This window comes from Pseudophryne corroboree, chromosome 1 (assembly GCF_028390025.1).
Source record: "Pseudophryne corroboree isolate aPseCor3 chromosome 1, aPseCor3.hap2, whole genome shotgun sequence".
NCBI lineage: Eukaryota > Metazoa > Chordata > Amphibia > Anura > Myobatrachidae > Pseudophryne > Pseudophryne corroboree.
The window spans coordinates 304,186,936-304,211,237 of NC_086444.1; the positions used below are offsets into that span (position 1 = coordinate 304,186,936).

A 24,302-nucleotide genomic window follows, 5' to 3' on the forward strand; every position below is an offset into this window, starting at 1 on the left:
TAAGGTCTCCGCTTGACGTAGGGCGTTGTATATGGCCCTTAGTTCCAGGATGTTGATGTGAAGACAAGCCTCTTGACTTGACCAAAGACCTTGGAAATTTCTTCCCTGTGTGACTGCTCCCCAACCTCGGAGGCTCGCGTCCGTGGTCACCAGGATCCAGTCCTGAATGCTGAACCTGCGGCCCTCTAGAAGGTGAGCACTCTGCAGCCACCACAGGAGAGATACCCTGGCTCTGGGGGACAGGGTGATCAACTGATGAATTTGTAGATGTGACCCGGACCACTTGTCCAGTAGGTCCCATTGGAAAGTCCTCGCATGAAACCTGCCGAAGGGAATGGCTTCGTATGATGCCAACATCTTTCCCAGGACTCGAGTGCAGTGATGCACTGACACCTGTTTTGGCTTCAATAGGTTCCTGACCAGAGTCATGAGTTCCTGAGCTTTTTCTATCGGAAGATAAACCCTTTTCTGGTCTGTATCCAGAATCATGCCCAAGAAGGTCAGACGAGTCGTAGGAACCAACTGCGACTTCAGGATATTGAGAATCCAGCCATGTTGCTGTAACACCTTCAGTGAAAGTGAGACGCTGTTCAGTAACTGCTCTCTTGATCTCGCTTTTATGAGGAGATCATCCAAGTACGGGATAATTGTGACACCTTGCTTGCGCAGGAGCACCATCATTTCCGCCATTACCTTGGTGAAAATCCTCGGGTCGTGGAAAGCCCAAACGGCAAAGTCTGAAATTGGTAATGACAATCCTGTACCGCAAATCTCAGGTACGCCTGATGAGGTGGATAAATGGGAACATGAAGGTATGCATCCTTTATGTCCAGAGATACCATAAAATCCCCCCTTCCAGGCTGGCGATGACCGCTCTTAGCGATTCCATCTTGAATTTGAACCTTTTCAATTATAGGTTCAGGGATTTTTAAATTTAAAATGGCTCTGACCGAACCGTCCGGTTTCGGGACTATAAACAGGGTTGAGTAATATCCCCTCCCTTGTTGAAGCAGGGGAACCTTGACCACCACCTGTTGAAGATACAATTTGTGAATTGCATTTAACACTCTCTCTTTTACCGGGGGAGAAGCTGGTAGGGCAGATTTGAAAAACCGGCGAGGAGGCACCTCTTCGAATTCCAGCTTGTAACCCTGAGAAACAATTTCTATTGCCCAGGGATCCACCTGTGAGTGAACCCAGATGTGGCTGAAAACTCGAAGACGTGCCCCCACTGGGGCGGACTCCTTTAGCGGAGCCCCAGCATCATGCGGTGGATTTTGTAGAGGCCGGGGAGGACTTCTGTTCCTGGGAACTAGCTGTGTTGTGCAGCTTTTTTCCTCTGCCCTTACCTCTGGCAAGAAAGGACGCACCTTGTACTTTCTTGTTTCTTTGTGATCGAAAGGACTGCATTTGATAATGTGGCGCTTTCTTAGGCTGTGAGGAAATATAAGGCAAAAAATTTGATTTACCAGCTGTAGCTGTGGAGACCAGGTCCGAGAGACCTTCCCGAAACAATTCCTCACCCTTGTAAGGTAAAACCTCCATATGCCTCTTTGAGTCGGCATCACCTGTCCATTGCCGGGTCCATAGGACTCGTCTAGCAGAAATCGACATAGCGTTAATTCTAGAACCCAGTAGGCTAATGTCTCTTTGAGCATCTCTCATATATAAGACAGCATCTTTTATATGCCCTAGGGTCAATAAAATGGTATCCTTATCTAGGGTCTCAATTTCCGCTGATAAGGTATCTGTCCACGCTGCTACAGCGCTACAAACCCAAGCCGACGCAATCGCCGGTCTGAGTAAGGTACCAGAATGTGTGTAAATGGACTTCAAGGTAACCTCCTGCTTGCGGTCAGCAGGATCCCTGAGGGTAGCCGTATCTTGGGATGGCAGCGCTACCTTTTTGGATAAGCGTGTCAATGCTTTGTCCACCCTAGGGGAGGATTCCCACCGTATCCTGTCCGTTGGCGGGAAAGGATACGCCATAAGAATCCTTTTGGGAATCTGCAGTTTTTTTGTCTGGAGATTCCCAAGCTTTTTCACATAATTCGTTCAACTCATGTGAGGGGGGAAAGGTTATCTCAGGTTTCTTTCCCTTATACATGTGCACCCTCGTGTCAGGGACAGGGGGTTCCTCTGTGATATGCAAAACATCTTTTATTGCAATAATCATATATCAAATACATTTAGCCAATTTTGGCTGTAACTTTGCATCATCGTAGTCGACACTGGAGTCAGAATCCGTGTCGGTATCTGTGTCTACTATTTGGGATAGTGGGCGCTTTTGAGACCCCGAAGGTCCCTGCGACATAGGGACAGACATGGGTTGACTCCCTGGCTGTTCTCTAGCTTCCGCTTTGTCTAATCTTTTGTGCAATAACTTTACATTAGCACTTAAAACATTCCACATATCCATTCAGTCAGGTGTCGGCGTTGTCGACGGAGACACCACATTCATTTGCTCCTCCTCCTCCCTAGGAAAGCCGACACACCTCACACTCCGGGAATCCTCTTATCTGAAGACAGTTCCCCCACAAGGCCCTTTGGAGAGGCAGAGAGAGAGTATGCCAGCATATACCCAGCGCTATATGACCCAGGAAAAAACACACACAATATGTTTACCCAGATAGCGCTGTAAACTTTATTTTTGCGCCAAATTATGTGCCCCCCCCTTCTTTAAAACCCTCTTTCACTGTGGATAAGCAGAGGAGAGTCCGGGGAGCTTCCTCTCAGCGCTGTGCTGTGGAGAAAAATAAGAATTTACTTACCGATAATTCTATTTCTCATAGTCCGTAGTGGATGCTGGGGACTCCGTAAGGACAATGGGGAATAGCGGCTCCGCAGGAGACTGGGCACATCTAAAGAAAGCTTTAGGACTAACTGGTGTGCACTGGCTCCTCCCCCTATGACCCTCCTCCAAGCCTCAGTTAGGATACTGTGCCCGGACGAGCGTACACAATAAGGAAGGATTTTGAATCCCGGGTAAGACTCATACCAGCCACACCAATCACACCGTATAACCTGTGATCTGAACCCAGTTAACAGCATGATAACAGAGGAGCCTCTGAAAGATGGCTCACAACAATAATAACCCGATTTTTGTAACAATAACTATGTACAAGTATTGCAGACAATCCGCACTTGGGATGGGCGCCCAGCATCCACTACGGACTACGAGAAATAGAATTATCGGTAAGTAAATTCTTATTTTCTCTAACGTCCTAAGTGGATGCTGGGGACTCCGTAAGGACCATGGGGATTATACCAAAGCTCCCAAACGGGCGGGAGAGTGCGGATGACTCTGCAGCACCAAATGAGAGAACTCCAGGTCCTCCTCAGCCAGGATATCAATTTTGTAGAATTTTACAAACGTATTTGCTCCTGACCAAGTAGCTGCTCGGCAAAGTTGTAAAGCCGAGACCCCTCGGGCAGCCGCCCAAGATGAGCCCACCTTCCTTGTGGAGTGGGCATTTACAGATTTTTGGCTGTGGCAGGCCTGCCACAGAATGTGCAAGCTGAATTGTACTACAAATCCAACGAGCAATAGTCTGCTTAGAAGCAGGAGCACCCAGCTTGTTGGGTGCACACAGGATAAACAGCGAGTCAGATTTCCTGACTCCAGCCGTCCTGGAAACATATATTTTCAGGGCACTGACAACGTCTAGCAACTTGGAGGCCTCCAAGTCCCTAGTAGCCGCAGGCACCACCAATAGGTTGGTTCAGGTGAGACGCTGAAACCACCTTGGGGAGAAACTGAGGACGAGTCCTCAATTCCGCCCTGTCCGAATGGAAAATCAGATAAGGGCTTTTTCAGGATAAAGCCGCCAATTCTGACACGCGCCTGGCCCAGGCCAGGGCCAACAGCATGACCACTTTCCATGTGAGATATTTTAACTCCACAGATTTAAGTGGTTCAAACCAATGTGACTTTTGGAACCCAAACTACATTGAGATCCCAAAGTGCCACTGGAGGCACAAAAGGAGGCTGTATATGCAGTACCCCTTTTACAAACGTCTGAACTTCAGGGACTGAAGCTAGTTCTTTTTGGAAGAAAATTGACAGGGCCGAAATTTGAACCTTAATGGACCCCAATTTCAGGCCCATAGACACTCCTGTTTGCAGGAAATGTAGGAATCGACCCAATTGAATTTCCTCCGTCGGGCCTTACTGGCCTCGCACCACGCAACATATTTTCGCCAATTGCGGTGATAATGTTGTACGGTTACATCCTTCCTGGCTTTGATCAGGATAGGGATGACTTCATCCGGAATGCCTTTTTTCCTTCAGGATCCGGCGTTCAACCGCCATGCCGTCAAACGCAGCCGCGGTAAGTCTTGGAACAGACAGGGTCCTTGCTGGAGCAGGTCCCTTCTTAGAGGTAGAGGCCACGGATCCTCCGTGAGCATCTCTTGAAGTTCCGGTTACCAAGTCCTTCTTGGCCAATCCGGAGCCACGAATATAGTGCTTTCTCCTCTCCATCTTATCAATCTCAGTACCTTGGGTATGAGAGGCAGAGGAGGGAACACATACACTGACTGGTACACCCACGGTGTTACCAGAGCGTCTACAACTATTGCCTGAGGGTCTCTTGACCTGGCGCAATACCTGTCGAGTTTTTTAATCATGTGGACGACTTCTGGGTGAAGTCCCCACTCTCCCGGGTGGAGGTCGTGCTGAGGAAGTCTGCTTCCCAGTTGTCCACTCCCGGAATGAATACTGTTGACAGTGCTATCACATGATTTTCCGCCCAGCGAAGAATCCCTGCAGCTTCTGCCATTGCCCTCCTGCTTCTTGTGCCACCCTGTCTGTTTACGTGGGTGACTGCCATGATGTTGTCCGACTGGATCAACACCGGCTGACCTTGAAGCAGAGGTCTTGCTAAGCTTAGAGCATTGTAAATGGCCCTTAGCTTCAGGATATTTATGTGAAGTGATGTATCCAGGCTTGACCCTAAGCCCTGGATATTCCTTCCCTGTGTGACTGCTCCCCAGCCTCGCATCCGTGGTTACCAGGACCCAGTCCTGAATGCCGAATCTGCGGCCCTCTAGAAGATGAGCACTCTGCAACCACCACATGATGGATACCCTTGTCCTTGGTGACAGGGTTATCCGCTGATGCATCTGAAAATGCGACCCGGACCATTTGTCCAGTAGGTTCCACTGGAAAGTTCTTGCGTGGAATCTAACGAATGGGATTGCTTCGTAGGAAGCCACCATTTTTACCCAGAACCCTTGTGCATTGATGCACTGAGACTTGGTTCGGTTTTAGGAGGTTCATGACTAGCTCGGATAACTCCCTGGCTTTCTCTTCCGGGAGAAACACCTTTTTTCTGGACTGTGTCCAGGAACATCCCTAGGAAACAGAAGACAAGTCGTCGGAACCAGCTGCGATTTTGGAATATTGAGAATCCAATCGTGCTGCCGCAACACTACCTGAGATAGTGCTACACCGACTTCCAACTGTTCCCTGGATCTTACCCTTATCAGGGAATCGTCCAAGTAAGGGATAACTAAAATTCCCTTCCTTCGAAGGGATATCATTTCGGCCATTACCTTGGTAAAGACCCGGGGTGCCGTGGACCATCCCTACGGCAGCGTCTGAACTGATAGTGACAGTTCTGTACCATAACCTGAGGTACCCTTGGTGAGCAGGGTAAATTTTGACATGAAGGTAAGCATCCTTGATGTCCCGAGACATCATGTAGTCCCCTTCTTCCAGGTTCGCAATCACTGCTCTGAGTGACTCAATCTTGAATTTGAACCTCTGTATGTAAGTGTTCAAAGATTTTAGATTTTAGATTTAGAATCGGTCTCACCGAGCCGTCTGGCTTCGGTACCACAATAGTGTGGAATAATACCCCGTTCCCTGTTGCAGGAGGGGTACCTTGATTATCACCTGCTGGGAATACAGCTTGTGAATGGCTTCCAAAACTGCCTCCCTGTCAGAGGGAGACGTCGGTAAAGCCGACTTTTGGAAACGGCGAGGGGGAGACGTCTCGAATTTCAATATGTACCCTTGAGATATTACCTGAAGGATCCAGGGGTCTACTTGCGAGTGAGCCCACTGCGCACTGAAATTCATTGAGAACGGGCCCCCACCGTGCCTGAGCTTGTAAGGCCCTAGCGTCATACTGAGGGCTTTGCAGAGGCGGGAAAGGATTTCTGTTCCTGGGAACTGGGTAATCTCTTCAGCCTTTTTCCTCTCCCTCTGTCACGAGCAGAAAAGAGGAACCTTTTGTCCGCTTGCCAACAAAGGACTGCGCCTGATAATACGGCGTCTTATTTTGAGAGGTGACCTGGGGTACAAACGTGGATTTCCCAGTTGTTGCCGTGGCCACCAGGTCTAAAAGACCGACCCCAAATGTCCCCTTTCAAAGGCAATACTTCCAAATGCCGTTTGGAATCCGCATCACCTGACCATTTTACTGGTAGAATTGGACAACGCACTTATACTTGATGCCAGTCGGCAAATATTCCGCTGTGCATCATGCATATATAGAAATGCATCTTTTAAATGCTCTATAGGCAATAATATACTATCCTTATCTAGGATATCAATATTTCCAGTCAGGGAATCCGACCATGCCAACCCAGCACTGCACCTCCAGGCTGAGGCGATTGCTGGTCGCAGTATAACACCAGTATGTGTGTGAATACATTTTTGGATACCCTCCTGCTTTCTATCAGCAGGATCCTTAAGGGCGGCCATCTCATGAGAGGGTAGAGCCCTTGTTCTTACAAGCGTGTGAGCGCCTTATCCCCCCTAGGGGGTGTTTCCCAACGCACCCTAACCTCTGGCGGGAAAGGGTATACAGCCAATACTTTTTAAGAAATTGTCAATTGTTATCGGGGGGAAACCCACGCATCATCACACACCTAATTTTATTTCTCAGATTCAGGAAAACTACAGGTAGTTTTTCCCTCACCGAACATAATACCCCTTTTTGGTGGTACCCGTATTATCAGAAATGTATAAAACATTTTCCATTGTCTCAATCATGTAACGTGTGGCCCTACTGGAAATCACGGTCGTCTCTTCACCGTCGACACAGGAGTCAGTATCCGTGTCGGCGTCTGTATCTGCCATCTGAGGTAACGGGCGCTTTAGAGCCCCTGACGGCCTATGAGACGTCTGGACAGGCACAAGCTGAGTAGCCGGCTGTCTCATGTCAACCACTGTTTTTTTATACAGAGCGGACACTGTCACGTAATTTTCAACAGTACATCCACTCAGGTGTCGACCCCCTAGGTGGTGACATCACTGTTACAGACACTCTGCTCCGTCTCCACATCATTTTTCTCCTCATACATGTCGACACAAACGTACCGACACACAGCACACACACAGGGAATGCTCTGATAGAGGACAGGACCCCACTAGCCCTTTGGGGAGACAGAGGGAGAGTATGCCAGCACACACCAGAGTGCTATATATATATATATATATACAGGGATAACCTTATATAAGTGTTTTTCCCCTTATAGCTGCTGTATGTTTTAATACTGCGCCTAATTTGTGCCCCCCTCTCTTTTTTTAACCCTTTCTGTAGTGTAGTGACTGCAGGGAAGAGCCAGGGAGCTTCCCTCCAACTGAGCTGTGAGGGAAAATGGCGCCAGTGTGCTGAGGAGATAGGCTCCGCCCCCTTTTCGGCGGCCTTATCTCCCGTTTTTCTGTATATTCTGGCAGGGGTTAAATGCATCCATATAGCCCAGGAGCTATATGTGATGTATTTTTTGCCATGTAAGGTATTTTTATCATGTTTTATTGCGTCTCAGGGCGCCCCCCCCAGCGCCCTGCACCCTCAGTGACCGGAGTATGAAGTGTGCTGAGAGCAATGGCGCACAGCTGCAGTGCTGTGCGCTACCTTATTGAAGACAGGAACGTCTTCTGCCGCCGATTTTTCCAGACCTCTTCGCTCTTCTGGCTCTGTAAGGGGGCCGGCGGCGCGGCTCCGGGACCCATCCAGGCTGGGCCTGTGATCGTCCCTCTGGAGCTAATGTCCAGTAGCCAAGAAGCCCAATCCACTCTGCACGCAGGTGAGTTCGCTTCTTCTCCCCTTAGTCCCTCGATGCAGTGAGCCTGTTGCCAGCAGGTCTCACTGAAAATAACAAACCTAAACTAAAACTTTCACTAAGAAGCTCAGGAGAGCCCCTAGTGTGCACCCTTCTCGTCGGGCACAGAAATCTAACTGAGGCTTGGAGGAGGGTCATAGGGGGAGGAGCCAGTGCACACCAGTTAGTCCTAAAGCTTTCTTTAGATGTGCCCAGTCTCCTGCGGAGCCGCTATTCCCCATGGTCCTTACGGAGTCCCCAGCATCCACTTAGGACGTTAGAGAAATGGCGCTGGCGAGTGCTGAGGAAGAAGCCCCGCCCCTCAGTGGCGGGCTTCTGTTCCGCTAAAATATATAAAAAAACTGTCGGGGGCTCTTTATATATACAGTGCCTAGCTGTATATATCTACTTTTGCCAGAAAAAGAGGTTTTATTGCTGCCCAGGGCGCCCCCCCTGCGCCCTGTACCCTTACAGTGACTGCCGTTTGTGTGTGCTGTGTGGGAGCAATGGCGCACAGCTTTACTGCTGTGCGTTACCTCAGTGAAGATCTGAAGTCTTCTGCCGCCTCTGAAGTCTTCTTTCTTCTCATACTCACCCGGCTTCTATCTTCCGGCTCTGTGAGGAGGACGGCGGCGCGGCTCCGGGACGAACTCCAGGGTGAGACCTGTGTTCCAACTCCCTCTGGAGCTAATGGTGTCCAGTAGCCTAAGAAGCAGAGCCTTGAAACTCACAGAAGTAGGTCTGCTTCTCTCTCCTCAGTCCCACGATGCAGAGAGCCTGTTGCCAGCAGGCTCCCTGAAAATAAAAAACCTAACAAAATACTTTCTTTCAGGAAACTCAGGAGAGCTCCCTGTAATGCACCCAGTCTCCTCTGGGCACAGTAGTAAACTGAGGTCTGGAGGAGGGGCATAGAGGGATGAGCCAGTGCACACCCATACCTAAAGTCTTTCTTAAAGTGCCCATGTCTCCTGCGGAGCCCGTCTATCCCCATGGTCCTTACGGAGTCCCCAGCATCCTCTACGACACAAGAGAAATAATATTTTGTTTTTAAAGGCCAAGGTACCTACGTAATTCATGTAAGCCACATTTTCAGACTAGATTTTAATGGCCTTTCCTCACAATGATCACAAATGAGACCCTGTAAGTGGAAATGAAGAGTGGAGGCCCTCCAGACTTAAAGGTTGGTGTCTGACATCCTTAACGTCAAGTGCCAGATGGACAATGGGTGACCTCTTCTAATGTGGTCACCTCTCAGTCACCAGCAGAGTGCTAGACACATCATTTTGGACAGTTGGAAAAGGTAGGGGAGACTTGTTCCATTTCTGGAACGCCTCCAAATGGAACTGTACAAATTGCACCAACACAAAAGTGGACATAATGGCCCTCATTCCGAGTTGTTCGCTCGCTAGCTGCTTTTAGCAGCATTGCAAACGCTAGGCCGCCGCCCTCTGGGAGTGTATCTTAGCAGAATTGCTAACGAAAGGTTAGTAGTTCTGCTATTAAATATTTCCTTGTAGTTTCTGAGTAGCTCCAGACCTGCTCCTAGATTGCGTTCACTGCAGACTGTTTAGTTCCTGCTTTGACGTCACAAACACGCCCTGAGTTCGGCCAGCCACTCCCCCGTTTCCCCAGCCACTCCTGCGTTTTAGTCTGGCACACCTGCGTTTTTTAGCACACTCCCGTAAAACTCTCAGTTACCACCCAGAAACACCCACTTCCTGTCAATCACTCACCGATCAGCAGAGCGACAGAAAAGCGTCGCTCGGCCCTGTGTAAAATTGCATAGTTTTGTGTGAAAGTACTTAGCGCATGCGCCCCATATGAATGCGCAGAACTGCCGGTTTTTAGCCTGATCGCAATTCTGCTAAAAATAGCAGCGGGCGAACAATTCGGAATGACCACCAATGTCAGATGCCAATGTCTAATGTGATAACAAGAAATGCTGTGGACATTGGCGCCAGAGGTCATTTTAAAAATCAGCATCATCAGCGCCATACACATCTACTTTTGAAATAAAAATAAATAAAAGCTAAATTATAGATTGCTGACGCAAGACACAGTATATAGAAAGGACATTAAAACGTGAAGAGGTGTATATATGAGAAAATCACCTTTGCATGTTGGCAGTTAGGGGGAAACCTTTCCTTTAAATGTTTCAGGATCTCTGAAGCAGCTGAAAAGCAGCCCTGTAACACAAAAGGGTGGTTTACAAATGTATTTGTGTACAGCACTGTGGCATATATCAGGTGCTTTAATAAAGTTGCATAAAAATATCAATTGCCTACATATTAAACATACTCTTCAATTTTCAAACTTACCTGTTCTGCATGCAACTCTGCTAGATGGCACAAAACCACAGCGAATGACTCGGTGTTATTCTGCTGGACACTCACGTTAACTGCATCCAAGCTGTTCATACTAAGAAGCATCTGTGCTTGCTGCAATGCCATGGTGCTGTAATAGAAGACACAATGGCACCAATCTCAGTCACAATTCCAAGGTGCTAAACATAAATACACAATGTCTCCTCCATTCGTGTCAATGCCATAACACTGCAACTCAAACACAGATGCATTGCATCAATGCCAGAACCTCAAACACATAGATGTAGCATCAATACCATGGTGTCTCAGCACAAACACGACACCACCACCTGTCAGTGTCACAGTACACAAATAGACAATGTTAACTCCTTCCTTGTCAATTACATAATACCACAACATAACCTGTACAAGTATACTTAGCCACAATGGAATGGTGGGGAATAGGGGATAGAGATATTATACTGTTGTGCTGCACCCAGTTTATCGGAACCGGAGCACTGTGATGCCAAAGGGTGCCTGTAGCAGATTGGCTACTCCAGCAATGGATGGCACCTTGCAGGGCAGTGCTCCCGGGGGCAGGGGTCTTGTAGTAGCTCTGAGCTTCGCATGACTGAGTGCGAAAGAGGGAGCTGACAGTTCATTCCCATTTCCCATGTGGGTATCAGAGAGTAGAACCGCCAGAGCCATGCTGGCAGTGGTGGAAGGATTACAATAAGTACCAATGGGTGTCCCAGAGTGCAACGTATCAGTGTTCTGGGTTCAGAACTGTAGCTCTATGAAATGGCTGCCAACCCCAGGCACAAAGTCCTGAAAATTATTTTTTTACGTGAGAGACAAATATTAAATATCCCCCTCCAGATTCTGTAGATCTATATCATTATCAATGATCCCTGGGATAGATTAAATAATCAGTTGGGTCTGGTTAAACAGGCAGGAGGATGGATAGCCACACACTAAAAGGTGTAAACAGCATAGTAGTAACAGGCAGAACACAGACCCCACAAACTACCACAACAGTTACACACACACACACACACACACACACACACACACACTGCCCATTATGTGGACCAATGACAGTTACCAGGAATACCCAGGCAGAGTAATCAGACAGGAGGTGTTGCAGAAGACACCCAACTAGTGGAAATGACAGTTTCTGACATCATCATTGAAACCAGAGCAAGCAATAACAGTCAGGTAGCTGAAATAATAAGAATTTACTCACCGGTAATTCTATTTCTCGTAGTCCGTAGTGGATGAAGGGTACTCCGTAAGGACCATGGGGAATAGACGGGCTCCGCATGAGACTGGGCACTCTTAAAAGAAAGATGAGGTACTATATCTGGTATGCACTGGCTCCTCCTTCTATGCCCCTCCTCCAGACCTCAGTTAGGGAAACTGTGCCCGGAAGAGCTGACATTACTAGGAAAGGATTTGGAATCCAGGGTAAGACTCATACCAGCCACACCAATCACACCGTACAACTTGTAATAACTATACAACTGAGCCTCATTCAACAGATGGCTCAGAACAATAACCCTTAGTTAAGCAATAACTATATACAAGTATTGCAGAAAATCCGCACTTGGGACGGGCTCCCAGCATCCACTACGGACTACGAGAAATAGAATTACCGGTGAGTAAATTCTTATTTTCTCTGACGTCCTAGTGGATGCTGGGTACTCCGTAAGGACCATGGGGATTATACCAAAGCTCCCAAACAAGCGGGAGAGTGCGGATGACTCTGCAGCACCGAATGAGCAAACTCAAGGTCCTCCTCAGCCAGGGTATCAAACTTGTAGAATTTTGCAAAAAAGTGTTTGATCCCGACCAAGTAGCAGCTCGGCAAAGCTGTAAAGCCGAGACCCCTCGGGCAGCCGCCCAAGAAGAGCCCTCCTTCCTCGTGGAATGGGCTTTTACTGATTTAGGATGCGGCAGTCCAGCCACAGAATGTGCATGTTGAATCGTGCTACAGATCCAGCGAGCAATAGTCTGCTTTGAAGCAGGAGCACCCAGCTTGATGGGTGCATGCAGGATAAACAGCGAGTCAGTTTTCCTGACTCTAGCCGTCCTGGAAACATAGATTTTCAGGGCCCGGACCACGTCCAGCAAATTGGAATCCTCCAAGTCCTGAGTAGCCGCAGGCACCACAATAGGTTGGTTCAAATGAAACACTGATACCACCTTTGGGAGAAATTGGGGACGAGTCCTCAATTCTGCCCTGTCCATATGGAAAATCAGATATGGGCTTTTACAGGACAAAGCCGCCAATTCTGACACATGCCTAGCTGAGGCCAAGGCCAACAGCATGACTACCTTCCACGTGAGATACTTCAACTCCACGGTCTGAAGTGGCTCAAACCAATGTGATTTTAGGAAATCCAACACTACGTTGAGATCCCAAGGTGCCACTGGAGGCACAAAAGGGGGCTGAATATGCAGCACTCCCTTAACAAACGTCTGAACTTCAGGCAGTGAAGCCAGTTCTTTTTGAAAGAAAATAGACAGAGCCGAAATCTGGACTTTAATGGATCCCAATTTTAGGCCCATAGTCACTCCTGACTGTAGGAAGTGCAGAAATCGACCCAGCTGAAATTCCTCCGTTGGGGCCTTCTTGGCCTCACACCAAGCAACATATTTTCGCCATATGCGGTGATAATGTTTTGCTGTCACATCCTTCCTAGCTTTTATCAGCGTAGGAATGACTTCAGAATGCCCTTTTTCCATTAGGATCCGGCGTTCAACCGCCATGCCGTCAAACGCAGCCGCGGTAAGTCTTGGAACAGACAGGGCCCCTGCTGTAGCAGGTCCTGCCGGAGCGGCAGAGGCCAAGAGTCCTCTGAGATCATTTCTTGTAGTTCCGGGTACCAAGTTCTTCTTGGCCAATCCGGAACGATGAGTATAGTTCTTACTCCTCTCTTTCTTATTATCCTCAGTACCTTTGGTATGAGAGGAAGAGGAGGGAACACATAAACCGACTGGTACACCCACGGTGTCACTAGAGCGTCCACAGCTATCGCCTGAGGGTCCCTTGACCTGGCGCAATATCTTTTTAGCTTTTTGTTGAGCCGGGACGCCATCATGTCCACCTGTGGCCTTTCCCAACGATTTACAATCAGCTGGAAGACTTCTGGATGAAGTCCCCACTCTCCCGGGTGGAGGTCGTGCCTGCTGAGGAAGTCTGCTTCCCAGTTGTCCACTCCCGGAATGAACACTGCTGACAGTGCTATCACGTGATTCTCCGCCCATCGGAGAATTCTTGTGGCTTCTGCCATCGCCATCCTGCTTCTTGTGCCGCCCTGTCGGTTTACATGGGCGACAGCCGTGATGTTGTCTGACTGAATTAGCACCGGCTGGTTTTGAAGCAGGGGTTCTGCTTGACTTAGGGCATTGTAAATGGCCTTAGTTCCAAAATATTTAAGTGTAGGGAAGTCTCCTGACTCGACCATTGTCCTTGGAAGTTTCTTCCCTGAGTGACTGCTCCCCAACCTCGGAGGCTTGCATCCGTGGTCACCAGGACCCAGTCCTGAATGCCGAATCTGCGGCCCTCGAGGAGATGAGCACTCTGCAGCCACCACAGCAGAGACACCCTGGCCCTCGGGGACAGGGTGATCAGCCGATGCATCTGAAGATGCGATCCGGACCACTTGTCTAACAGATCCCACTGAAAGATCCTTGCATGGAACCTGCCGAAGGGAATTGCTTCGTAAGAAGCTACCATCTTTCCCAGGACTCGCGTGCAGTGATGCACCGACACCTGTTTTGGTTTCAGGAGGTCTCTGACCAGAGATGACAACTCCTTGGCCTTCTCCTCCGGGAGAAACACCTTCTTCTGTTCTGTGTCCAGAATCATGCCCAAGAACAGCAGACGCGTCGTAGGAACCAGCTGCGACTTTGGGATATTCAGAATCCAGCCGTGCTGTTGTAGCACTTCCCGAGATAGTGCTACTCCGACCAACAACTGCTCCTTGGACCTTGCCTTTATAAGGAGATCGTCCAAGTACGGGATAATTATAACTCCCTTCTTTCGAAGGAGTATCATCATTTCGGCCATTACCTTGGTAAATACCCTCGGTGCCGTGGACAGACCAAACGGCAACGTCTGGAATTGGTAATGGCAGTCCTGTACCACAAACCTGAGGTACTCCTGGTGAGGTGGGTAAATGGGGACATGTAGGTAAGCATCCTTGATATCCAGTGACACCATAAAATCCCCCTCTTCCAGGCTTGCAATAACCGCCCTGAGCGATTCCATTTTGAACTTGAACTTCCTTATATAAGTGTTCAAGGATTTCAAATTTAGAATGGGTCTCACCGAACCGTCTGGTTTCGGTACCACAAACATTGTGGAATAGTAACCCCGTCCCTGTTGAAGGAGGGGAACTTTGATTATCACCTGCTGAAGGAACAGCTTGTGAATTGCCGCCAGTACTACCTCCCTTTCCTTGGGAGTAGCTGGCAAGGCTGATTTGAGGTAACGGCGAGGGGGAGACGCCTCGAACTCCAGCTTGTATCCCTGAGATACCACTTGTAGAACCCAGAGATCCACCTGTGAGCGAACCCACTGGTCGCTGAAGTTCCGGAGACGGGCCCCCACCGCACCTGGCTCCACCTGTGGAGCCCCAGCGTCATGCGGTGGACTTAGAGGAAGCAGGGGAGGATTTTTGTTCCTGGGAACTGGCTGTCTGGTGCAGCTTTTTCCCTCTACCCCTGCCTCTGGGCAGAAAGGACGCGCCTCTGACCCGCTTGCCTTTCTGAGGCCGAAAGGACTGTACTTGATAATACGGTGCTTTCTTAGGCTGTGAGGGAACCTGAGGTAAAAAAGTCGACTTCCCAGCAGTTGCTGTGGATACAAGGTCCGAGAGACCGTCCCCAAACAATTCCTCACCTTTATAAGGCAAAACTTCCATGTGCCTTTTAGAATCAGCATCACCTGTCCACTGCAGAGTCCATAATACTCTCCTGGCAAAAATGGACATTGCATTAATTCTAGATGCCAGCCGGCAAATGTCTCTCTGTGCATCCCTCATATACAAGACTACGTCTTTAATATGCTCTATGGTTAGCAAAATAGTATCCCTGTCAAGGGAATCAATGTTATCTGACAGGGAATCAGACCATGCTGCTGCAGCACTACACATCCATGCTGAAGCAATAGCAGGTCTCAGTATAGTACCTGAGTGTGTATACACAGACTTCAGGATAGCCTCCTGCTTTCTATCTGCAGGCTCCTTTAAGGCGGCCGTATCCTGAGACGGCAGTGCCACCTTTTTTGATAAGCGTGTGAGCGCCTTGTCCACCCTAGGGGATGTTTCCCAACGCAACCTGTCCGTTGGCGGGAAAGGGTACGCCATTAGTAACCTCTTAGAAATCACTAATTTCTTATCTGGGGAACACCACGCTTCTTCACACAATTCATTTAACTCATCAGATGGGGGAAAAGTCACTGGCTGCTTTTTCTCCCCAAACATAATACCCTTTTTAGTGGTAACGGGGTTAATGTCAGAAATGTGCAACACATTTTTCATTGCCGTAATCATGCATCGGATGGCCCTTGTGGATTGTACATTTGTCTCATCATCGTCTACACTGGAGTCAAGACTCCGTGTCGACATCTGTGTCTGCCATCTGAGGTAGCGGGCGTTTTTGAGCCCCTGATGGCCTCTGAGACGCCTGGGCAGGCGTGGGCTGAGATGCCGGCTGTCCCAAAGCTGTCACGTCATCGAACCTTTTATGCAAGGAGTTGACACTGTCGGTTAATACCTTCCACATATCCATCCACTCTGGTGTCGGCCCCGCAGGGGGCGACATCACACTTATCGGCTCCTGCTCCGCCTCCACGTAAGCGTCCTCATCAAATATGTCGACACAGCCGTACCGACACACCGCACACACACACACACACACACACACACACACAGGGAATGCTCTGACTGAGGACAGGACCCCACAAAGTCCTTTGGGGAGACAGAGAGAGAGTATGCCAGCACACACCAGAGCGCTATATAACAGAGGGATTTACACTAATACAAAGTGAATTTTCCCCCAATAGCTGCTTATATCACCTTTTTGCGCCTAAATTTATGTCCCCCCCCCTCTCTATTTTACCCTTCTCGTAGTGTATACTGCAGGGGAGAGCCTGGGGAGCGTCCTTCCAGCGGAGCTGTGAAGAGAAAATGGTGCTGGCTGTGCTGAGGAAGATAGCCCCGCCCCTTCAGCGGCGGGCTTCTCCCGCTTTTTTAATAATATTTATGGCGGGGGATTAGGCACATATACAGTTTATAACTGTATTATGTGCATTTTGCCAAGAAGGTATACATATTGCAGCCCAGGGCATCCCCCCCCCCCAGCGCCCTGCACCCACCAGTGACCGGAGCGTGTGGTGTGCTGTGGGAGCAATGGCGCACAGCTGCAGTGCTGTGCGCTACCTTATTGAAGACCGGAGTCTTCAGCCGCCGATTTTCTCCTGGTTCTTCAGTCTTCTGGCTCTGCAAGGGGGACGGCGGCGCGGCTCCGGGAACGGACGATCGAGGTCGGGCCCTGTGTTCGATCCCTCTGGAGCTAATGGTGTCCAGTAGCCTTAGAAGCACAATCTAGCTGCAAGCAGGTAGGTTCGCTTCTCTCCCCTCAGTCCCTCGTAGCAGTGAGTCTGTTGCCAGCAGATCTCACTGAAAATAAAAAACCTAACAAATACTTTCTTTTTTAGTGAGCTCAGGATAGCCCACTAAGTGCATCCAGCTCTGGCCGGGCACAGATTCTAACTGAGGTCTGGAGGAGGGGTCTAGAGGGAGGAGCCAGTGCACACCAGATATAGTACATAATCTTTCTTTTAAGAGTGCCCAGTCTCCTGCGGAGCCCGTCTATTCCCCATGGTCCTTACGGAGTACCCAGCATCCACTAGGACGTCAGAGAAAATATAGGGCTGCACAACAGTCTGCAGACTACAATGTAAATATACAGGTATGTTTGGTGTATTGATGATTTAATTGTAGCCATTTCCTACTTCTACCACTTTATACTGGTTTAACAAACACATTAAAAGGTGGTCATTAAGCAATAAAGTCATTAAACTAGAACAAAAAAGTTTAAAAATCCCTTACTTTGAGGTAATCGGCGCAATATAATATCGTCAGAGATCGCCGGAGTTGTCGGATTCCAGACGATCTCATAAGTGATTGCCCCTTTCAAAAAATGTCAGAGATCGGACGGCACCCTGCAGCTTCATCGATCTCATTACATCCCACCCAATATTCCTTAAAAAACCACAATAGGTAAATACCTCTGTCCATACAGTCTCCATATGGCCGTCTTCTGGGCAGTGCTGATGTCAATTAGCTCAGATAAGCTGTGCTTCCAGTGAAGGAGGTCAGAGTCTTTCAGTGCATCCATCAGTTTATCTGCAGTCTTGCCTGCAAATGACCTTTGCTGAACCAAGGACTGTATACCAAGTGAGGCCAGGTACTAGCAGGGACAGAGTATTACATTAATGAGTTTGTATATATGTATTACATACTTTTCTACATTGAAGTTACGGAATGTAGACAGGAATATTGCACATATGCAAAATGAGGCAACTTAATTATGTCATGGGAATAAATTAAAACTATTCAAAATTGAGCATTTTTAATGTCAATTGTTTGAAACATTCTAATTGTTTGAAACATTCTAATTATTATTATTATTATTATTATTATTATTATCCTTTATTTATATGGCGCCACAAGGGTTCCGCAGCGCCCGATTACAGAGTACAAATGCACATAAAAAATAGGAAAACAGTGACTTACAGTTGAATACAATATAGGACAAGTACAGGGCAGCTAAGCATAACTACACCAGTAAACATAGAGATAAGTTCCAGGTGGTCAAAAAACTGTGGGATCTGGGCGGTTGAGGATTATTAAAGTAAGAAAAGTATAAGCACATGAGGGAAGAGGGCCCTACTCGTGAGAGCTTACATTCTAAGGGGAGGGGTAGACAGACAGGGATGACACAGATGGGGTACATAGAGAGCGTGGAACAGAGGGTTATGTTGAGATTTGGCTACGTTTGGTAAAGAAATGGGTCTTAAGAGCCCGTTTGAAGTTTTGTAGAGAGGTGGAGAGTCTGAGGGGGAGAGGTAAAGAATTCCAGAGAAATGGAGCAGCACGTGAAAAATCTTGGAGATAGGAGTGGGAGGAAGTAATCAGAAGACAGGAGAGACGGCGTGCATTAGCAGAGCGAAGAGGACGGGTGGGAGAGTAAAGGGAGATAAGGTCAGAGATGTAGATGGGAGAGGAGTGGGTGAGTGCTTTGTAAGTGAGTGTGAGAAGTTTGAATTGGATTCTGAAAGGGAAGGGAAGCCAGTGGAGGGCCTGTAGGAGGGGGGAGGTAGACGTAGTGCGTTTGGTGAGGAAGATGAGCCGGGCAGCAGCATTGAGGATAGATTGGAGTGGAGAGAGGTGATTGTCAGGGAGGCCAGTTAAGAGGAGATTACAGTAGTCCAGTCTGGAAATAATCAGTGAGTGAATAATGATCTTAGTGGCATCCTGTGTGAGAAAAGGTCTGATTCTAGAAATGTTTTTGAGATGAAAATGACAGGTTTGTGAGAGGTGCTGAATGTGTGGTTTGAAGGAGAGGGAGGAGTCAAGGATTACGCCAAGACAGCGTACTTGGGGGCTAGGGGAGATAGTTGTGCCATCAATGGATAATGAGATTGTGGGAGGTGAGGCTGTGCGGGAGGGTGGGAAGATGATCAGCTCAGTCTTAGACATGTTGAGTTTAAGAAAGCGCTGAGACATCCAGGAAGAGATAGCAGAAAGACAGTTTGAGGTACGAGTGAGGAGAGCCGTGGAGAGATCAGGGGAGGAGAGGTAGATTTGAGTGTCATCAGCATAGAGGTGATATTGGAAGTTAAAAGAACTAATGAGTTCACCTAAAGAGGACGTATAGAGAGAGAAAAGGAGAGGACCAAGAACAGAGCCTTGGGGGACACCAACAGTTAGTGGAAGTGGGGGGGAGGTAGCATCATGAGAGGAGACAGAGAAGGAACGATCAGAGAGGTAGGAGGACAGCCAGGAGAGGGCAGTATCACGCAGACCAAGAGAGTGAAGGATTTGCAGAAGGAGAGGATGGTCCACAGTGTCAAAAGCAGCAGAGAGGTCAAGAAGAATAAGCAGAGAGTAGTGGCCCTTAGATTTGGCTGCATGGAGGTCATTGCAGACTTTTGTGAGGGCAGTTTCAGTGGAGTGGAGAGAACGGAAACCAGACTGGAATGGGTCAAGCAGTGAGTGAGAGGAAAGAAAGGCAGTGAGGCGATTATAGACAATACGCTCAAGAAGTTTGGAGGCAAAGGGGAGGAGAGAGATGGGTCGATAGTTGGAGAGAGTGTTAGGATCAAGGGTAGGTTTTTTAAGAATAGGGGAGACAAGAGCATGCTTGAAGGCAGAGGGGACAGTGCCTGATGAAAGGGAGAGATTGAGAAGGTGGGCAAGATGGGAACAGGCAGAAGGGGAGAGGTAACGGAGGAGGTGGGAGGGGATAGGGTCGAGCGGGGAGGTTGTGGGGGGGGGGGAACGGATGAGGGCCATGACTTCCTCGCCAGATACATGGGAGAAAGATGTCAGAGTTGGTAAGAGGGAAGGGGAGGGGTGGCAAGGGATGGGTGGTGGCTGGTTGCTGGTCTGGTGGGAAGTGATATCCTGACGTATGGAGTCAATCTTGGATGTGAAATAAGTGGCAAAGTCAAGAGCAGACAATGAGGAAGGGAGAGGAGGTGGTGGTGGGCAGAGGAGGGAGTTAACAGTGGCAAAGAGGCGCCGGGGGTTGGAAGACTGTGTAGAAATGAGGATTTTGAAGTATGATTGTTTAGCAAGGGAAAGGGCAGTACTGAAGGATGAGAGCATGAATTTGAAATGGAGGAAGTCTGCTTTAGAGCGTGATTTCCTCCACTGTCGCTCGGCAGTACGTGAGCATTTTTGTAGGTATCTGGTGCATTTGGTGTGCCAGGGTTGAGGTGTTGATCTGCGAGGGTGAATAGTGGTTGGCGGAGCAACAGAGTCAAGGGCAGAAGTAAGAGATGCATTGTATAGGGATGTGGCTTGTTCAAGGCATGTGAGAGAGAGAAGAGGAGAGAGAAGGGAGTCAAACAGGGAGGACAGGGATGAGGTGTCAATAGCCTCAATGTTACGCTTCGTGATGGTAGCCTTAGGAGGGAGAGATGGGGAAGCAGAGATAGATGAGTTGAAAGAGAGCAAATGGTGGTCAGAGAGGGGAAAAGGGGAATTGGAGAAATCAGAAATATCACAGCGGTGAGTGAAAACCAGATCCAGTGAGCTCCCGTTCACATGGGAGGGTGAGGTGGTCCACTGGGAGAGACCAAGTGAAGAGGTGAGGTTAAGGAGTTTAGAGGCAGGTGATTTTGTGGGGTTATCGATAGGGATGTTGAAATCACCTAGAATAATGGAGGGAATGTCAGAAGAGAGGAAGTGAGGTAGCCAGGAAGCAAAGTTGTCAAGGAATTTGGAGGAAATGCCAGGTGGACGGTAAATTACAGCAACTCGAAGATTAGTTGGTTGGTAGAGGCGTAATGCATGGACCTCAAATGTAGAGAATGTAAGAGAAGGTTCTGGAGGTATAAGTTGGTATGTGTAGCTTGAGGGTAAAAGGATCCCAACACCACCCCCATGGCGACCCCCGGGTCGGGGTGTGTGTGAGAATGTGAGGCCCCCAGCAGAGAGAGCAGCAGGAGAAGTGGTGTCATGAGGAGTAATCCAGGTTTCTGTAATGGCCAGGAGGTGCAGGGAGTTGGAAATGAAAAGGTCATGAGTGGGGGTCAGTTTGTTGCAAATAGATCGGGCATTCCAGAGTGCACAAGATAGGGGGTATGAGTTTGTGGGAGAGATGTGAATGAGATTATCAGGATTGCTGTAGCGTTGAGGTAGGAGTAATTTGGAAGGAGAAGATAAAGAGGGTGTGATGATGGTGCTGGGGCCTTGGCTAGGAAGGGAGACTGCATGCGTGAAACAGGGAGGGAGTGCAGTTTGATACTGGTGGAGGAGAGGTGAGGAGACAGGCAGAGGAGGGAAAGAGTAGGGTTGAGCGGTGGGGTATAAGTGGTGTGAAGGGGCAGAAGTGAATTGCAATGGGGAAACAGAAGAGGGGTAGGGAGGCAGACAGAGGAGAGGAGGGAGGATGAGATGTAGGAGACTGTGAGAGAGGGATAGAGGTGGTAACAGGGGACAGAATAAAGGAATAGAAGGACAATGAGTAAGGGGGGTTGCCAGCCTGGCCATAGTGTGGATGGTGTGTAAACTGGTAGTGTAATGAGAATAGGGGGAGGAGTGGTGGCTGTATGAGAGAGCAGTGAAGTTTGCAGAAAGAAATACGATAATAACCTCATATAGGGGTAAATGTAGTAGGAGGCATTTATTGTGCCGGTAATACTCTTCCAGCTTCGCCTCTATACCGAGGTGAAGCAAGATAGACAATGTATCAACATCTTGTTTGTTGGAGAGGGGGGAGTGAAAACTCCCCCCTCCAGCGATCCTCATCAGCCCTCCACAGCGCATCAGTCTAATGCTGATGCACTGTGTCTCGCCCCGCTGCTGTAATACATGGAGAAGCAGTATCAGTGCACATAACGTGCACTCATACCACTTCTCCCCCATAACGGAGGATAATCATTACCATGGTTGGTAATGACCCCTAAGGCTTGATACAAACTTGCCGATAAATCATTCATACAGCAAACAAACAATATATCAGCTGGAACACTGGCATGTGTACAGCTGATATGTCTGTGAAAGAAGTAGTTAACAGACGTATCAGGGTGGCCCTGCAGCACAGTTGATGTCGATATATCGATACATCTACCTGTGTGTACTGGTGAACCCGCCGACCGAATTATATATCAGCAGCAGAATCCACTGAATATGACGTCACAAGTGGATGGGCATATTGAAATGGGTTTTCTGACCAGACATAGCGGGCGAGTGATTGGTTAATGTGTATGCACAAGATCGTTTGTGCATAAACCTTACCAATAGTTAGGCTGGTCAGCAGGTCGGCCAGATGTCCGCTCCGTTGGCCAAGTGTGTACTCCGCTTTTGCTTTGCAAATTACTAAACTATGTATCATTTATTAAACATTTGGATAAAAGTATAAATAAACATTATTTTCATTTTATTAGCAGTACTTAACAAAATATACTAACACCTACAGGTAGCCCAAAGTGTACAGCCTTCTTTATGGAATGCTCTAGTAAGACACTGCTATCTTCACCTTTCCTGTTCTTCAATATGTACAGCCAACTCTGAGGAAATATATACACATGCATGAGAGATGGATACATTTGAAATTTTGAAATACGTAAAACATTCAGACTCAGTCACACAAAGATGTACAAGTGTCGCATATCAAATGAATCGGCTCAATTTGGGGTTTTGTCACATCCGGATATTACCAAGCACATTTGAGCGAAAAAGATGTTAAACCGCTTGGCGAGGCTCCTTGTGCTGCATGGCGTATGAGCACACATCTGTATGGTCACTCACCTACACATCCACTTTGTTAAACAGACAGAAGCATCGGAAGTTCAGACTAGAAAAAGATTTAGCCCCTTTCTCACATTTTACATCTTACTTTATTACATCATAAAAATAAAATTAGTTTATTTGGGAATTCTTATCACATATCAACACAAATACACGGCAATATTTTAAAAAAAGACACTAAAGAGATTTTTTAAATAAAGAATAAATTTTTTTTTTTTTTTAAAAAGGACAAATAATGAATTACAAAAGCGTTTGCCCACTTTGTTTAATTATACCTAGGTGTTTCACTTTGTTTCAAAATAAATACACATCTGTGAGAGGTCCCAGAGTTGATTTATTGAGTTTCAAAACAAAAGCTTCATCATGAAGATCAAATAACATTCAAAGCAAATCTGAGAAAACTGGATGTTCTAATTTTTATTATTTTTTAATACTTACGATAAATGCTTTTGTTTAAATCTATTTTGGGGACAATAAAACACCATTCGTATGCTGCAACTTGGACATTCACACTTAAAAAAATATTCTTGTAGAGACAACTCAGGCATTGCCCTACTCAAGACCCACATGGGAGAGGGTAAAAGGGAGAGAGAGGCTTCAACATTTAAAAGCAAATACCAACAACAAATATTGGGGGTAATTCCAAGTTGATCGCAGCAGGAAATGTTGTAGCAGTTGGGCAAAACCATGTGCACTGCAGGGGAGGCAGGTATAACATGTGCAGAGAGAGTTAGATTTGGGTGGGGTCTGTTCAATCTGCAATCTAAATTGCAGTGTAAAAATAAAGCATCCCGTACTATTTACCCTGCACAGAAACAAAATAACCCACCCAAATCTCTCTCTGCAAATGTTATATCTGTCTCCCCTGCACTGCACATGGTTTTGCCCAACTGCAAAAAAATTTCCTGCTGCGATCAACTTGGAATTACCCCCATTGTAACCAGAAATTGGGAGAAGCAACTTTAACAGCAGCAAGGTAAGCATACCAGATCTATCTAGCTGTTTGAATACAGGCCATCTAATAAAAACATCATAAAGACCTGATCGCTGGGCTGCAAACTTTGCGGTCCTTGCGTTCGGATAGTTGCCACCTCTAGGGGTGAGGTGGGGGGTTAGGGGAGACTATAAATTCACTGTGCAAGTGTGCAATCCCATGCGTACACTGAGCTGCAAAAAGCCACTGTGTGCAGTCTCTGTGCAGCCCAGGACTTACTCCTACAGTGCGATGAGAACAGGCTGATCGGGGCCAGAGCGGACGTCAGACACCCTCCCTGAAAACACCTGCGCTTTCTGGACACTCCCAATAAGCGCTCAGTTACCACCCACAAACGGCCTCCTCCTGTCAATCACCTTGCGAACGTCTGTGTGATCTGGATTTTTCGCACCATCC

The 24,302-nt window shown here is 47.8% G+C and overlaps 1 protein-coding gene across 2 annotated transcripts in view; it reads right to left on the minus strand.

The window, feature by feature from the left end:
- ANAPC5 (anaphase promoting complex subunit 5) overlaps positions 1-24,302 on the minus strand; it is a 272,988-nt gene that overhangs the window by 58,162 nt on the left and 190,524 nt on the right. For both annotated transcript variants that reach the window (XM_063964426.1, XM_063964425.1), the window contains exons 9-12: positions 22,579-22,671; positions 17,659-17,840; positions 10,374-10,509; positions 10,167-10,241 (exon numbers count right to left, since the gene is read on the minus strand). In XM_063964426.1, the coding sequence (XP_063820496.1) occupies positions 10,167-10,241; positions 10,374-10,509; positions 17,659-17,840; positions 22,579-22,671 (486 nt within the window). The remainder of the gene's footprint in view (positions 1-10,166; positions 10,242-10,373; positions 10,510-17,658; positions 17,841-22,578; positions 22,672-24,302) is intronic.